The following is a 16446-nucleotide window of genomic DNA, read 5'->3' on the forward strand; positions in this document are numbered from 1 at the left end:
CAGTCCATCTATTGGTCAGTGTCATGGGCTTGTGTCCCGACTTCTCTATGAACTTCTTATCATGTATGTTCCTCAGGATCTTCAGCAGTCTGCGCCCCTTCTGAATGCAAATTTACTTGTGCATAATGGCAGGTTCCCAGGAGAAACACACACCAAATTCCTTCTAGGGACCTGTATATCTGTCAAAACTGGAAAACTCTCTAGCCTCTCATAACTTCTCTTACCTCACCTTTGACAATAAGATCTTAAGTGGATTGTAACAATGTGGTTGTCATTCATGTTTTGTATATATTATCTAAAAGAATGGATGAGGAAAAGGGGGATAAGAGAGAAGATATTTGTAATTTCTAACGTTCGTAAGCTCATTGTTGCATTGTTTGCTGCAGCTCCCTGCATGCCTTCTCTTGGTTCCATGGAAGAATATAGCTTCTTTATGATGCTCAGGGTGAATCCCAGCTGACTACATCAACAGAATCAAAATGCTTGGCATTGAAAGCACAGCATTTGATTGGTGGGCATGTCAATGCTTTCAAGGATTAAGCTATTACACAGGCATATGGAACTGTGATGCTGAAAGGAATTCAGCTGATGAGAAAGCACACAAACAAGGAATACAACCATATGTGTATCTGATAGAAGAGATGTGGTGCTCTCTGTAATGAAGTGGTTGACTCTCTTGTTGAGTTCTTGAATAAACGTTTTGAAGTTGATTCTGATCTGTTGCTCAAAGGGAAGCCTTTCGAAACCTTCAGTAAACCAGGAGGAAGTTTACAAGGTGCTATTTGCAAAACTTGATCTGACCGAACTTTCATTAGAGTAGGGGAGATTCCCTACTCTAGGAGTAGAAGTGATGTTCACAGATGATGACACATTTGTTTCACTTTCTTGCATTATCTGATCCACACAGAAATGTCACAGTGCTCACTATCCTTCTTCTGGCAGCTAAGCTTCACAGTGCTGTTGCTGAGCATCTCACCTACACAAATGTCACCTTGAAGTCCATCAACGGATACAAACTCTCAGTTGATTCAGAAACTGAACATCTGCATCACAATATGCCACCACTCATCGAATGGAATTCCAGGGCATCAGTGCTTCTGTAGATTAAAATATGTGTGCAGAGGACCAAAAATATGGCCACAGCAAGACAGCAGTTGTGCTTTAAGGAATTTTCTTCAGAGGCTTGCAAGCATAACAACTCAAAACACTCAATCCCAGGTGTTGACAGTCTGATCAGCATGAAACAAATAAATTGAAACATACTCAGCACAATGTGAAAGGAGGTACCATGGCACAACTGTGTAATATTCAGTTTTGTGTTTGCTTTGTGTTGGTATGTAACAGCTGCATACTTACATACACTGTTAAAACAGAGTTCAATAAATGCCAAAGTCCATAAATGGCTTGACTAGTCAAGTAGTTAGAGCCATAATATACTATTTATATAAGCTTATGAAGATTTCAAATGAACCAGTATTCATCTTCATTTTCTATTTCTTTTTATCTTTTCTCATCTATCTATTTTTTAAAGAAACTACATAGATCCTTATTAAATCTCATATGCCCAACTGCACAAAAACTTATTTCACACTGCCACCAATTTTTTGACACTGCACAAAATGCGTCTGGTTCGAAGTTATAACTTAATAACTACTCCAGGGTTTATTCTAAGAGGTTTTATGTTATTCTTGTCACTGGCTCATAATTCTTACTTTCACATAATGTGCTCAACAAAGATTTGCAGAGCTCGGGGGGGGGGGAAGAAGTCTGAAAATAGTAGGATAGAGTTTGCCAACTTTTTGGACCCATGGGCACATTTGCCTGCTCCACAGTTGCACATGCACAGCCATGCAAACATGTGTACGCATATACAAAAGGCTTCCTTCAAGCCTAAGTTCCATTTGGGGAGAAGAGGACAGGACATGGCAGGAACCAAGGAAGGCTTCTGAGGGAGCATGTGCAGTGGTGAGTACCATGGGGGAAGAAAACATTCATTCATTCATTCATTTATTTATTTATTTATTTATTTATTTATTTATTTAAGAAGAGGCTATTAAAAGTGAGTTAATGACAAAAACAACTCATAAACAATGGAGTGCCTGATTCATAGCTTCAGTCTCTTATGTCACTACATTAGAAAATCTGTAGTCTGCGCTTAACTTCAGTATAACAATTTGAGAAACATATTTACTGCATGTTTTCATTCATTTTCACATAAGTTCTAGAAAATTCTCTCTTCCCGCCCCCATCTACTAAGTCCTAGTTTAAGAACACCAAATAAGCTGGGGGAGGGGGTTTAAAGTCAGTTCCTTCTATCATTATACAGTAATCTTGAGAAAATGTATGTATGAATCTCAAAAAGAGCTTAATATTCCCCAATTACCTATTTCTCTTAAGTGAAATAGACGAACTATCTATCTGCTTTATTTTTTTACCTCACCTAAATCATTTCTGGGTCAAGATTTCATGAATTTCAATACATACCACATGGATATATTTCATCCATGGATAATTTCAGTATGCACGATTCAATTAACAGAACATTATTTATTTATTTTGAAACATTATTTATGCACCACTAAAACAGGCACACACAGTATGTTTGAACACACTGGTTGCACTCACACAGCCCCAGGCACAAGCAGAGTAAACAGATCAGGAAGTCTGGCTTCTCTATGTGTCTGTACTTCAGAACACAGTTTGTTGCTGCTTCTTAACAAACCACAATCAAGAGAAAACCTTAAGCCGTGGTTAATTGCTGATGTGCTGATTGTTTATCCCATTCGCACTAGGGGAAGAGTGAAGTAGGAGTGACCTAGCAGCATCCAACAGCATGCTGCTCTTTCACAATAAATCACGATAAGCCAGAAAGTCTGGCTTATCATTACAAGCAAACACTATCTCAGTAAAGCTCATGGCAATTTCTTCCACATAAATATTTACAGAAATAACTAGTTGCCATTTTAGATTGTTTATCTTAACCCTGCATCTAGAACAACAATGGTTTTTTTTTAAAAAAAAATGCAAAGCACACCTCACACTGGAGAATTCCAAAGTTTTATTTGTCTGCTATTAATTTTAGTGAATTCTCATATATGGTTTTGATTGACAAATATAAGTGTCCGTTGGACAAGTGGAGAACACAATTTACACACTTACAATGACTGACAGCAGGTGTGTGAACTGCCACATAAATCTCATGTGCAGTTACTTCCAGTTTATGGAAGCAAACAAACAAACTATGTAAACTTTTAAGTTACAGCTGCATTCCTCCGAGGACTACAAAAAAGACCAAGAACACACAAAGGATCTGTTGACAAGTGCAGTGTTTGCAAGGTGAGAGAATTTAAAGTAAGTGCACAATGACAGGTAGAAATATCCCAAGATGCTCTGCAACAACCTGAAATAACCAGAACAAATATACCAAACATAAATAGATACTGATAGTAGTTATTCATAGCAAGTTAACAGGATTAAAGTACTCTGGTCACTAGGACATACCAACTTTCAGGGGGTTCTGGAAGTATAGAAGAGGAAGAGGAAGAGGAAGAGGAAGAGGAGGAAGAGGAAGAGGAAGAGGAAGAGGAAGAAGAAGAAAAAGAAGAAGAAGAAAAAGAAGAAGAAGAAGAAGAAGAAGAAATAGTAGTAGTGGGATTTTTCTCATATGCGTACAAAATCTTTACATTAGTATTAGTGTACTGCTTTGCCAGAGGTAGGGAACCTGTTCATCTCCAGATATTGCTGGATGACAGCTATAATTCCTGACCACTGGACCATTGCTGGCTGGGGCTAATGGGAGATGGGAGTCACACAGCAACTGCAGGAACACAGGTTCCCCATCTCTGTTATATAACTACTGATATATTTGGGCTTAATTAACAGTACTTCTTTCTCCACTTATTTCTTAATAAACAGTGGCTTATTGCCAGAGGATCCAGGAATGCTTTACAGAGAGTCTTGCAAATAAACAGTGTGGATGGTTTAGAATCAGGAGTGGTTAAATATCCATTCCAAAGGCAGCATTTTCTATGTGGAAAAATGGGAAGGCCTCCGTTTTTCTTTGCTCAGGCACAAACCAGACAGAAACAGCAGTAGTTTTATCTTCACTGTAATTACTGTGCCAGCAGTACAAAAGTAAAGTACTTTACTGAAATAAATGTGGAAATAAACTTCAAAAGTGTGGGTACAAACCCCATTGCTACTTCTCATGTTATTTATTCAGCAAAACAGGAGTATTACAGCAAGAAGTGTTGACTGCGCATAACTATCACTGAAAGATGTCAGTCTGTCAAGCTACTCCCACAAACAATCATTATTGCTATCTTCAGATTTGTTGAATTCCCATCCCTCTACACCAGGCATGGCCAAACTTTGCCCTCCAGATGTTTTGGGACTACTACAACTACCATCATCCCTAGCTAACAGGACCAGTGGTCAGGGATGGGAATTGTAGTTCCAAAACATCTAGACGGCCAAGTTTGGCCATGCCTGCTCTACATCCTGGAGAAGGTCTTCAGATACCCAGCTCTAAGGGTCATATAGGGGTTCAAAAGTTAAATCCAGAACTTTGAATTGTACCTAGAAACAAAAAGGAATCCAATGATTTTTATTTTTAAACTAAGGATGTGTCTTCTGATTGACCATCCATAGTTAATCATCTACTTCTGCTTCATTGACTATGCAAAAGCCTTTGACTGTGTCGACCACAGCAAACTATGGCAAGTTCTTAAAGAAATGGGAGTGCCTGATCACCTCATCTGTCTCCTGAGAAATCTCTATGTGGGACAAGAAGCTACAGTTAGAACTAGATATGGAACAACTGATTGGTTCAAAATTGGGAAAGGAGTACGGCAAGGCTGTATATTGTCCCCCTGCTTATTTAACTTATATGCAGAATTCATCATGTGAAAGGCTGGGCTGGATGAATCCCAAGCCGGAATTAAGATCGCCGGAAGAAATATCAACAACCTCAGATATGCAGATGACACAACCTTGATGGCAGAAAGTGAGGAGGTATTAAAGAACCTTTTAATGAGGGTGAAAGAGGAGAGCGCAAAATATGGTCTGAAGCTCAACATCAAAAAAACAAAGATCATGGCCACTGGTCCCATCACCTCCTGGCAAATAGAAGGGGAAGAAATGGAGGCAGTGAGAGATTTTACTTTCTTGGGCTCCATGATCACTGCAGATGGTGACAGCAGTCACGAAATTAAAAGACGCCTGCTCCTTGGGAGAAAGGCAATGGTAAACCTAGACCAACAAAGGTCCGTATAGTTAAAGCCATGGTCTTCCCAGTAGTGATGTATGGAAGTGAGAGCTGGACCATAAAGAAGGCTGATCGCCGAAGAATTGATGCTTTTGAGTTATGGTGCTGGAGGAGACTCTTGAGAGTCCCATGGACTGCAAGAAGATCAAACGTATCCATTCTTAAGGAAATCAGCCCTGAGTGCTCACTGGAAGGACAGATCGTGAAGCTGAGGCTCCAATACTTTGGCCACCTAATGAGAAGAGAAGACTCCCTGGAAAAGACCCTGATGTTGGGAAAGATGGAGGGCACAAGGAGAAGGGGACGACAGAGGACGAGATAGTTGGACAGTGTTCTACAAGCTACAAACAAGAGTCTGACCAAACTGCGGGAGGCAGTGGAAGACAGGAGTGCCTGGCATGCTCTGGTCCATGGGGTCACGAAGAGTTGGACACGACTAAACGACTAAACAACAACAACAGTTAATCATCTAGCTGCAGGTTTCCTGAACCAGCTGAAGTTTCCAAGGTATGGTGCCCTCTAGGTGTTTTGATTTACTACTCTCATCAGCCCCATCCGGCACAGCTGTCTTGGTAGGGTTTGATGGAAGTTGCAGTCCAAACAACTGGACAATACCAGATTGGCAAAGGCATCAGTACTCTAACCTAGATGTTATCTGGGCACAAAGAACTGTGACTAGAGAGAAGTAGGAGCTGGTGCACCAGACTCATATAAGAAACAGTAAAAGGTGTTTTCAGCTACAGATGCCACCTCAACATAAAAAAAATAAGGCCAGATCTAACTGCCAAGCTGATCCATTAGAAAGAATAAAACTGCAACCAGAATGGGAGAAAATAACACTTCTCTGATTAGACCAACCAGCTACCAACAGCACCATCTATTAAATATAATGTGGTCTGTAAGTTAGCTTGTGTACTATCCATCATGACTAGAAAATACATTGAAATGAGAGACCACACTTTACTGAAAGACATATAGAAAATTACATTTTCAAGATTACCCACTCTTTATCTACAACCATGTTTAGACTACTTAAGTGAACAACTCTTTTCTTTTTGCCCATTAACAAAGATACTGTGTTTTCCTTTTACCTTCTTGAGATCAAAAGCTTATTTTGCAAAGACTCCCCCACCCCATAGGTCAACAACTTGCATCATATTTTCATGACAAAGACTTATGCAGGACAAATCGCAGACAGGAATGAAAAGGCAAAGCAGTAAGCTGGAGTTAGTCCAATCTTATGTTAGCTACTTTGACTTTAATGGAGTACTACATGCAACAAAACAATTAAGAGAGGGGGGAAAGAAATACAATTTCAGACTTATTAAAAATGCATAAAGTGCCCACTTGGAACAGTATAAATTAATGTATCTCCTGCCACACCATTAGTTGCAAGGCTAAGAATGATGCTACTCAGCAGGCTAGTGCTTTAATGAAGAAGCACCTGAATTCCAGGGAGGAACACCTGTGGTTGGAAATCAGAAAACACTTGCGATCAAAAAGAGAGCTGCTGAGTAATGTGTTTTCTGGATCTCAGTCCCATGTGTTTCTAAAGAGGGTACATATAATAACACAGTTTGAAATATTCCAGCGTACGAGAGTAGAGTACTAACAGAACAAAGGAAGAGAGCATATACTTTTAGGTATATGCAAAGTAAGGTTAGAGTCATTCACTTCAATAAGCAGAGTTACAGGAAAGTATTTATCATGATTAAGGAGGGGGGGGGAGTTATATAGAAGAGGCGCCAACGAAACATAGCTCAAATGGAAGGGAAACCCATTATTCTGAGCATGTGAACAAACATATATACATGCTTTCTTTCTCTGAAAGAAAATGAATGTATTACTCACTGGCTTGGATAGTAAGATAAGTAAACTCAAGGAAGTTCACAAAAGCAAAGTTTCCTGTCTTCCCTCCTACATCCAACTCTGCCCCCAGAAAAACTCTCTGGAGGATCAGGGACCCTCCTAAGAAATATGGGAGAGTATAAAGGGGAGAACCCTACAAAATCAGGCCAAGATCCACCCAGTTTTAGGCAATTAACCCCGCATATCCCATCCTACATTGTTCAGACCTGACTCTTGACCCGCCAGAGGTGTGGCTATGGTGGGGAATGGGGAAAATTTATTTCCTTAAGTTAACTTATATTAGGATCTAAACCATTATTTTTAGCCTTCCATACTCTGATCTTTCAGTTCCTCTCGGCAAGCTTACCTAATTTTGGCAGGGAATAGGGCACTTTGAAGTAGTCTTCATAAAACTCAACTAGTCTCCGAGTAATGTTTAGAGCATAATCCCCAGATCCTCTTCTGATGGCATCAGGTCTTGCATACAATCGGATCTGATTGGAAAACAAAACAAATGAAATGACTGGTCATTATGTTTTCTGCCATTTTACATGGATTACAAAGTGAAAAGGTCCAAATCTGTTAGGTCTCTCTGTCTCCCTCTGCCCTCCCCTCCCTCCAAATCCCAATATGAGCAGCATAGATGGCTTTACTGAAATAACAAACTTGCACAATTAAAAATAATAAAGTTGAAAGTGCCACCAATCCAAAACTGTAGCTGTATATGGTGCCAAATACACAGATTTTAATACATCTTGCATCAAATATGAATATTCAATGCAATTGCTTACATGTGTTTTCCAGAGATATGATGGCACAGTGGATTAGTGTAATGGCTCTTTGCCTACTTTAAATGTAGAGGTGGCTCAGTAGGAAAGGAGTTCATGGCAAGTTAAAGGCACTTTCCATCAAACCCTGAACACATTAGCAGGCTGTGTAGGTAATATAATAATTCACTCACCCTTTCTTATACTGGCACTGATGAGCAAAATAAGCCCTCAGAAATAACCATTTATAAGCTTATTCGTGTACACAAACAATTAGTATTCCTGAAGCCCATCCATGACTGCTCCAGGCCAGTATTTCTATTTTCAAAATGCAGTAAGTATATTAAAGCTGTTCATACTTCTTACACAATGTAGATGCTGAAGCTGCGTTCAGCATAAAACATTTCAGCTGTCTTCCTGTATGAATCACCAAAATGAAACAGCCATTTCTTCATCTAGTGGGTGTGGGTTGCAGCCTTCATTGCTTCTGTAGGCTGTTCCTGTCAGCCAAAGTTTTTTAAAGTGCCTCACAGAGCATATAGAATTTGTCAGCCTATAAGCTAATGCACCTCAAACACTGCTGCTATTCACCCCAAAGCAGGGCTATATGCAATCAGCGGCTCAGTTCCCATGTCACTTGAAGCCTCAGTTAAAAATAACCATGATTTAAAGAAGAACATGTGGAATGCTCAGGGTCAAAGCTATGTCCACTTTGTGCTTAGAGTTTGGCTTAGAGTTGTGTCTGAACCCAGGTTCATGATTTCTCTCTCTCTCTCCAAACAATCCATGAGCCGTAACCAAGGTTTGTTCTTGGTGTAGTACTCATGGTTTGTTTGATTTAACACTGAGCCAAACCATGGATTAGCTCTTAATAGTGGCAGTGGTGATTTTTCTCCCAGCATGCCACATGCTTACCTTTAAACCATGGTTATTGTGTAAACAAGGCCAATATGCAAACCATTAATGTGGTTGAATGCCAAATGCAACAATAGACCATTCTGGTCTGTTGCACACTCCCTAAAAATCTACACCAATAGGGATCAGTCTTGAAAAGAGTGCATCACAAAGCAAATCCAAAGTTATGAAGTTGTACCACTTGACAGGGACAGCCAGCTTCCAAGAGACTGCAATCTACTCACATAATTAAAAACTGGCAGTGATCTACCCCTATTGAGGTCAAATTTGTTGAGCTTTTTTTAAGAAGGAAAGCTGTTTTTTCAGGGGTTCAGGTAAAAGTTGTTGAGCTTTGACCTGAATCCCATTGGGGGGGGGAGAGCATGGGAAAGGAATAAATGAAAAAAAGTATCTCACCAAGAGATCACTAATGAAACAGTCAGCCTAGCAGTGAGAGATCCTTCTTCCATTATAGCGATCTAGAGGGTGGGGTGAGGGGGCGGGGGCTGATGGAGGAGCCAACAATTGACCGCGATCCACCAAAACCTCCTGGGGACTGACCAGTAGATCGCGATTGACCTGTTGGACATCCCTGCTATGCATGCAGCCCTTTCTTCTTCAAAGCACAGTTCTCTACAAAGGCCCCCAGAGTTTAAATGGCTTACACCCATGTAAGTGGCTATAGGCCCACAGTCTATAGAGGCAAAGCCATACAATGTGCATGCCTGAGTAAACATCAAAGGAAGGCCCACAGACTCTCCTGCTGTGACTTGTGGCACCCATGGTTTACAACACAATACAATGTTATAGTTAGATCTTCCCTAAAGCAGAGGTCAGTTATGTGCAGAATTGTGTGAAAAAACTGGAGAAAAACTGTTGGTGAATAGCGGTCTTGCCACACTACCCCCTGTGCCTGCTACTGTCTTGCATGTTCTCTTCTGACTTCAAGAAGTCAACAGCATCCATTGTGAGACAATGGAATGATATTTAATATGGCTGCCTCCAGTTCCAATCAGTTCAGCTGGCCTCGGTGCCAAAATATTAAAACACCACAATCAGCATCACAGCTACAGAAGTAACACGGATGCTTGGGATCTTGATGGCTCTCTCACATATTATGCTTTTGCCACTCAAAGATTATGTTTAGACTGCTATAAAGAAAGTTGGCGAGGCATCCATTCTTGGAATAAGTAATAAGTTCTAGAAGACAGAAAGAGGTCTTCTCAGCAAGATTTTAGAATCTTTGATAAAAACGAAGTCTCAAAAGCAACATCTCACATAAGCAATGGGGGAAATGTGCTGGTCAGTGTTTCCTCACTCCTTACTGTACAGACCAGATGTGCTCAATGTGGAAGCCTCCCAGATGTTGGATGCCCACTCCCATCAGCCCTAGTCAGCACCGCTTAATGGTCAAGAATTATGTAAACTGCAGTCCAACACCATCTGGTGAGCAGCACATTGTTTCCCCCTGTTCCACACCATGACTAATATCTGACTTGCATCCATTCACATGCAGACAAGTGTCATGGCAGGATCATAATCCACATTGCTTTTGGTAAGTGGAAATGACACAATGGGAAGTGGGGAGACAGAATAATTTCCCCAAAGCTTTTCTTGGGAGTTATGAAATTGTACTTTCCAACAAAAACAAAAACACAGGTGATGGTTAATCTTCACATTTATACCGCAGAATCTTAGTAGAGTACCTAATTATTGCCTTTTTCTGAGGAAATGTAAAATAGAAAAAACAATTAAGCTAATGATTCATGTAATACAATTGAGTTTTACTCTCTGGCGAGCCCTTTTTCTACTTTTCAACACTTGAAGCAATGCAGTATATACATGAATTCCATGATCGTATCCACTTTCTTTAGAAAACATTAACCCCCCCCCCATGTTGTTGGCATCAGTCTGTCTCAAGAGACAATGGAAGAAGAGTGTGTCTTTGGGGGTAAGGACACTTTTCCATAAGTGTTGTAGTGAATACAATTCAGTGCATGAGTTTAACACTTATTTCATTTGTGACACCAACATTCTTGACTGAAAATCACTATAATCCCTGAGCAGTAGGTCCAGATTAGCTACTCTGCAAATGGGAAGGCTCCTTATGTTCAGACAAGGAACAGAGATCCAGCAGAGACTACCTGCTTAAGGAAGTGTGAAGATGGTCTTCATCAACTTAGCATTTCCCCTACACACACACACACACACACACACACACACACACACACTGCTATGGAGTTCCTCCCAACCATTGGAGCAACTTTTCAGGAGGCAAAGGAATCCATGAAGATCACAGCCCTTCTTCCAGTAGAAGCAAAGCTCTGCTGAGCTTAACTCTAGATCCACCCCACTGCATGGAGAAACTTGTCCCTAGACAATTGCCACGACTTTGTTCTGTTCTGGTCAATCTATCTGTATCCTTGTACCTTCTTTGTCCATTTCACAATTTCAGTGCTGCGGTTTCCCAGTGACCTATCTGTTCAATAATATTTTCCCCTCTTACTTGCCCATTCCACAAATCCCACAAATTTGAAAGGAATATACTATTGTAGTCTTTTTAAAAGTTTTTGCAACTTGTCAATGCTCACAGGCTGTTTTTAAGAGAGAGAGAAATCCAACGGCTGATTCATGCATTGTTTTTTATGTAGCAAAGTCATCACAAGAGAATTTTAAATGTTCTGTTCATGAAGAGAATATTTCTTGTGAATGTGGTCTTACAAGATGACAGCTAGTATTTATCATGTATGAGTAAAAGCCTGAGAACTAACACGTTGCTAAATATGGCAAATACTAGGTGTCACTACAGGGAGAACATTGACAAGAAATATTCACCATGTGAGACATGTGAGGTAAAAGTCATATTGTGATGACTTTATCACATTAAATCTTCATATGTGAAAAGGATGGAAAACAAACACGCACAGGGCAGCCCAGTTATCCTCAAAAAACTGCTTGTGTAAATGTAGAGCAAAGTAACTGTGAATAAATAGGGGGAGCGTGAACAGGAGTGGATAAAGCACAAACACCCTGCAATTTAGTTGAATTAAACATTGCAAGATAGGTAGCCAGAAAACCCAGACAAAGGCAATGCTCAGTAAGAAACCACAGGATAACTCAAAAAGAAATAGAGAAGATCAATACCATGAACTTGTCAGCAGATATTTCAGAATTCAAGAAAAACAATGTTTACTCTATTTCGTGGTGAAACAGATTTGACTGACAAAAATATGCAATTATTTATTATATCCCTGAAGGCTGTTTGATATTTAAACTAAGGGCTTAATAGTATATTAGTTTCATTTCTGCAAGATTAGACCCATGATAGTTTTGAATGTTTTTTGCACAGTTGGATCTAAGTCAAGGAAAACAATCTTCACACAGTATATGTTCAGCTTTAAACAGTATAAACAAACTTGCCATAATACAGAATAATGCATGCAAGCTGTCACTGAAGCAAGCAGACATCAGAGCAAGATGAGTGAGTTAAATTGCTGGAGTCAGAATAATCCAGACAGCCCCACTAATAAAGGTGCCTTGTGGATGTCAGCTGCTACTCACACATTATCAAAAAGTAACTCATGTTGAGCAAAATTTACCAAAACTTTCTACTGAGTAAGGACAACTGAAATGAAAAGGAAAATATGTAGACTTGTACAAACACCATTCATTGCATGGGAATTTGTGCACGAGATGTATCTGGGTCAAAAGAGAAGACATGGCAAGTGTGACCATATCAATACCATCAAACTGTTACCTTTTGGTTACTAGGCTCCCTATTTTGGGACTTGCATAAGCAAGTCTAAGATGGGGGACACCTGGATTGCCAGTAGTGCATACATGTGAAAATAATCTAGGGTCTTAGTAGACCACAAGCTTATCAAGAGTCAACAGTGTGATGTGGCAGCAAAGAAATTCTAGGCTGCATAAACAGAAGTATGGTGTTCACATCAATGGAAGTAAGAGTGCCACTCTATTCTATCCTGGTCAGACAATGTGTGGAGAAACAGTGTCTCCAGTTCTGGGCACCACAGTTTAAGAAAAATATTGAAAAGCTGGAATATGTGCAGAGGAGAGTGGCCAAGGTTATAATGATGATGTTGGGTATGTTTAGTCTGGAGAACAGACTGGTTGCTGATACAATAGCCATCTCCAAATATCTGAAGATGGAGCAAGCTAGTTATCTGGTCTCCAGAGTATGGGACCCAAACCAGTGGACTCAAATTACAAGAAAGGAGATTCTGACTAAACATGAGGAAAAATTTTCTGGCCGTAATAACTGTTTGACAGTGGAATGAACTAGTTTGGAAGGCAGTAGACTCTCTTTCATTGCAGGTATTTAAGTAGAGGTTTGATGACCATCTGTCAGGGATCCTTTGGCTGTAATTCCTGAATTACATTGCAGGGGGTTAGATGATCCTTGAGGTGCCTTCTAAATCTACAATTCTATGATGCTTTGTAACAAAAATGCATTTAGTATATTATAGGGATGCAAAATGTCAATGATAAATCAGCTGTTTGCTAAGAGACACTTGCAATGTTTTCAGAAAAATGGCCATGGTTACTTTGGTCGAATCCTTCTGAAGTCAGATAAAAACAAATTTAAAAGAAACAACCATACAAATGGACATAAATTTCAGGAATTCTCATATTTTCCCATTTTTAAACTATATATTCAAGAGAACCTTGCAAAGTGGTCATACCCAGAGGGATGGTATTGAAAGATTAAGATTTTCAAAGATGAAATCAGCCATCTGAAAGATGAGAAAACAAAGCCTTATCAAGGGGAAATCCATTATTCCTGGATATGCCCCTTGTATTGCAACATCAAAGAAAAAATGGGTGAGCAAACTGGTAAAACCTTTGAAATGAAGATTATATAGATATGATAAAGCAATATGGCTGCTCTCAAATGAATCTTGTCAATGTTGCACTAACGAGGAGATTTTGCAGTACGAGTACAGATAATAAAGTACCTCATTAACAAGTTTTAATTAGTTTTTAAATTGGAATTATTGTGAATTACATGTATATATTTTTGTCATAATCTTCCGTTTTTGCAATTTCCATCAACATTTAGTTTAACTACTAAATATGAGGAAAGCAGAGAAAATCATTCATCACAAAAGGACACATTATCATTTAAAGTTCAGTAATGTGCTTCTCCAACTTACTTCAAACTTCATTTTTTGAAAAGAACAAATGAATGTATAATCATAGGATGCATACAATGGTTTCACAAATTGTATCACTAGGCAGCAGGGATCACAATGTGGGCAGGGTAGTGAGGAGATGCTAGCCTGTTTAAAAAGAGGCTGTGATTCTGAATATGTATAACACTGATAACTTATCACTCAGTTTCAAACCGATTTAACGGTACAGTGTTTTGTGGCTTTTCTTTTCATTTTGGCTGTTAAAGTAAGTTCAACTTCAAAATAAAATATAATAATAATAATAATAATAATAATAATAATAATAATAATAATAATAATAATAATTTATACCCCGCCCATCTGGCTGGGTTTCCCCAGCCACTCTGGGCGGCTTCCAGCAAAATATTAAAATACAATAATTCATCAAATATTAAAAGCTTCCCTAAACAGGGCTGCCTTCAGATGTCTTCTAAAAGTCAGATAGTTGTTATTTCTTTGACATCTGATGGGAGGCCATTCCACAGGGCGGGCGTCACTACCGAGAAGTCCCTCTGCCTGGTTCCCTGTAACTTCACTTCTCGCAGTGAGGGAACCATCAGAAGGCCCTCAGCGCTGGACCTGAGTGTCCAGGTTGAACGATGAGGGTGGAGATGCTCCTGCAGGTATACTGGACTGAGGCTGTTTAGGGCTTTAAAGGTCAGCACCAACACTTTGAATTGTGCCCAGAAACATACTGGGAGTCAATGTAGGTCTTTCAGGACCAGTGTTATGTGGTCTCGGCGGCCACTCCCAGTCACCAATCTAGCTGTCACATTCTGGATTAGTTGCAGTTTCCGGGTCACCTTCAAAGGTAGCCCCATGTAGAGAGCATTGCAGTCGTCCAAACAAGACATACTTGTCCTCTGCCAAGTGTCTTGCCCATATATCCTTGCCTGGCAACAGAGCTCCTCAAACGAGGCATTGCAGAGAACCACATGCCCCAGAAGGTGGCTTAACTTGTACTGGAAACCAGGCCTTTAAGTGTTGCAGCTCCAGACTTCTGGAATCAAATTACTAGCTGAAATTATGATATGCATCTAACATGATGGCGTTTAGGCACCTATTGAAAGCACTGTTGTTTAAGAAGGCTTTCCCTGAGGTGTGACCCAATCATTTGTGGAACTGAAATTGTACTTTGGAGACATGGTTTTAGTGTGTATAGTTTTACAGGTGGTTTTATTCAAGGCTATTTTTCTATTTAAAAAGAAAAGAGGAACCAGAACTCACCATGAACACCTCCCTCATTCTTTTAAAATGGCAATGGCGCCCATCTAGAATCATAGAATCATAGAGTTGGAAGAGACCACAAGGGCCATCGAGTCCAACCCCCTGCCAAGCAGGATAAACCATCAGAGCACTCCTGACATATGGTTGTCAAGCCTCTGCTTAAAGACCTCCAAAGTAGGAGACTCCACCACACTCCTTGGCAGCAAATTCCACTGTCAAACAGCTCTTACTGTCAGGAAGTTCTTCCTAATGTTTAGGTGGAATCTTCTTTCTTGTAGTTTGGCTCCATTGCTCCGTGTCCGTTTCTCTGGAGCAGCAGAAAACAACCTTTCTCCCTCCTCTATGTGACATCCTTTTATATATTTGAACATGGCTATCATATCACCCCTTAACCTCCTCTTCTCCAGGCTAAACATGCCCAGCTCCCTTAGCCGTTCCTCATAAGGCATCGTTTCCAGGCCTTTGACCATTTTGGTTGCCCTCCTCTGGGCACGTTCCAGTTTGTCAGTGTCCTTCTTGAATTGTGGTGCCCAGAACTGGACACAGTACTCCAGGTGAGGTCTGACCAGAGCAGAATACAGTGGCACTATTACTTCCCTTGATCTAGATGCTATACTCCTATTGATGCAGCCCAGAATTGCATTGGCTTTTTTAGCTGCCGCGTCACACTGTTGGCTCATGTCAAGTTTGTGGTCAACCAAGACTCCTAGATCCTTTTCACATGTACTGCTCTCAAGCCAGGTGTCACCCATCTTGTATTTGTCCCTCTCATTTTTTTTGCCCAAGTGCAATACTTTACATTTCTCCCTGTTAAAATTCATCTTGTTTGTTTTGGCCCAGTTTTCTAATCTGTCAAGGTCGTTTTGAAGTGTGATCCTGACCTCTGGGGTGTTAGCCACCCCTCCCAGTTTGGTGTCATCTGCAAATTTGATCAGGATGCCCTTGAGTCCATCATCCAAGTCGTTGATAAAGATGTTGAATAAGACCGGGCCCAAGACAGAACCCTGTGGCACCCCACTAGTCACTCTTCTCCAGGATGAAGAGGAACCATTGATGAGCACCCTTTGGGTTCGGTCAGTCAGCCAGTTACAAATCCACTGAGTGGTAGCATAGTCAAGACCGCATTTTAAGTAGTGTGGGAACCACACAACAAAACCTTGAAAGAAACGGGTTACTGAAAAAGGAACTATGAAACATTTCATTGACAGTGATTTTGATCAAAGAGGTGCCGGGGAACCCCGGAGAGTTCAAC

The 16446-nt window shown here is 40.3% G+C and overlaps 1 protein-coding gene across 2 annotated transcripts in view; it reads right to left on the reverse strand.

Moving 5' to 3' along the window:
* TRHDE (thyrotropin releasing hormone degrading enzyme) overlaps positions 1-16446 on the reverse strand; it is a 210400-nt gene that overhangs the window by 147902 nt on the left and 46052 nt on the right. For both annotated transcript variants that reach the window (XM_081211937.1, XM_081211936.1), the window contains exon 3: positions 7482-7608. In XM_081211937.1, the coding sequence (XP_081068063.1) occupies positions 7482-7608 (127 nt within the window). The remainder of the gene's footprint in view (positions 1-7481; positions 7609-16446) is intronic.

This window comes from Podarcis bocagei, assembly GCF_964188305.1.
Source record: "Podarcis bocagei genome assembly, chromosome: 10".
In the NCBI taxonomy this organism is placed as follows: Eukaryota; Metazoa; Chordata; class Lepidosauria; order Squamata; family Lacertidae; genus Podarcis; species Podarcis bocagei.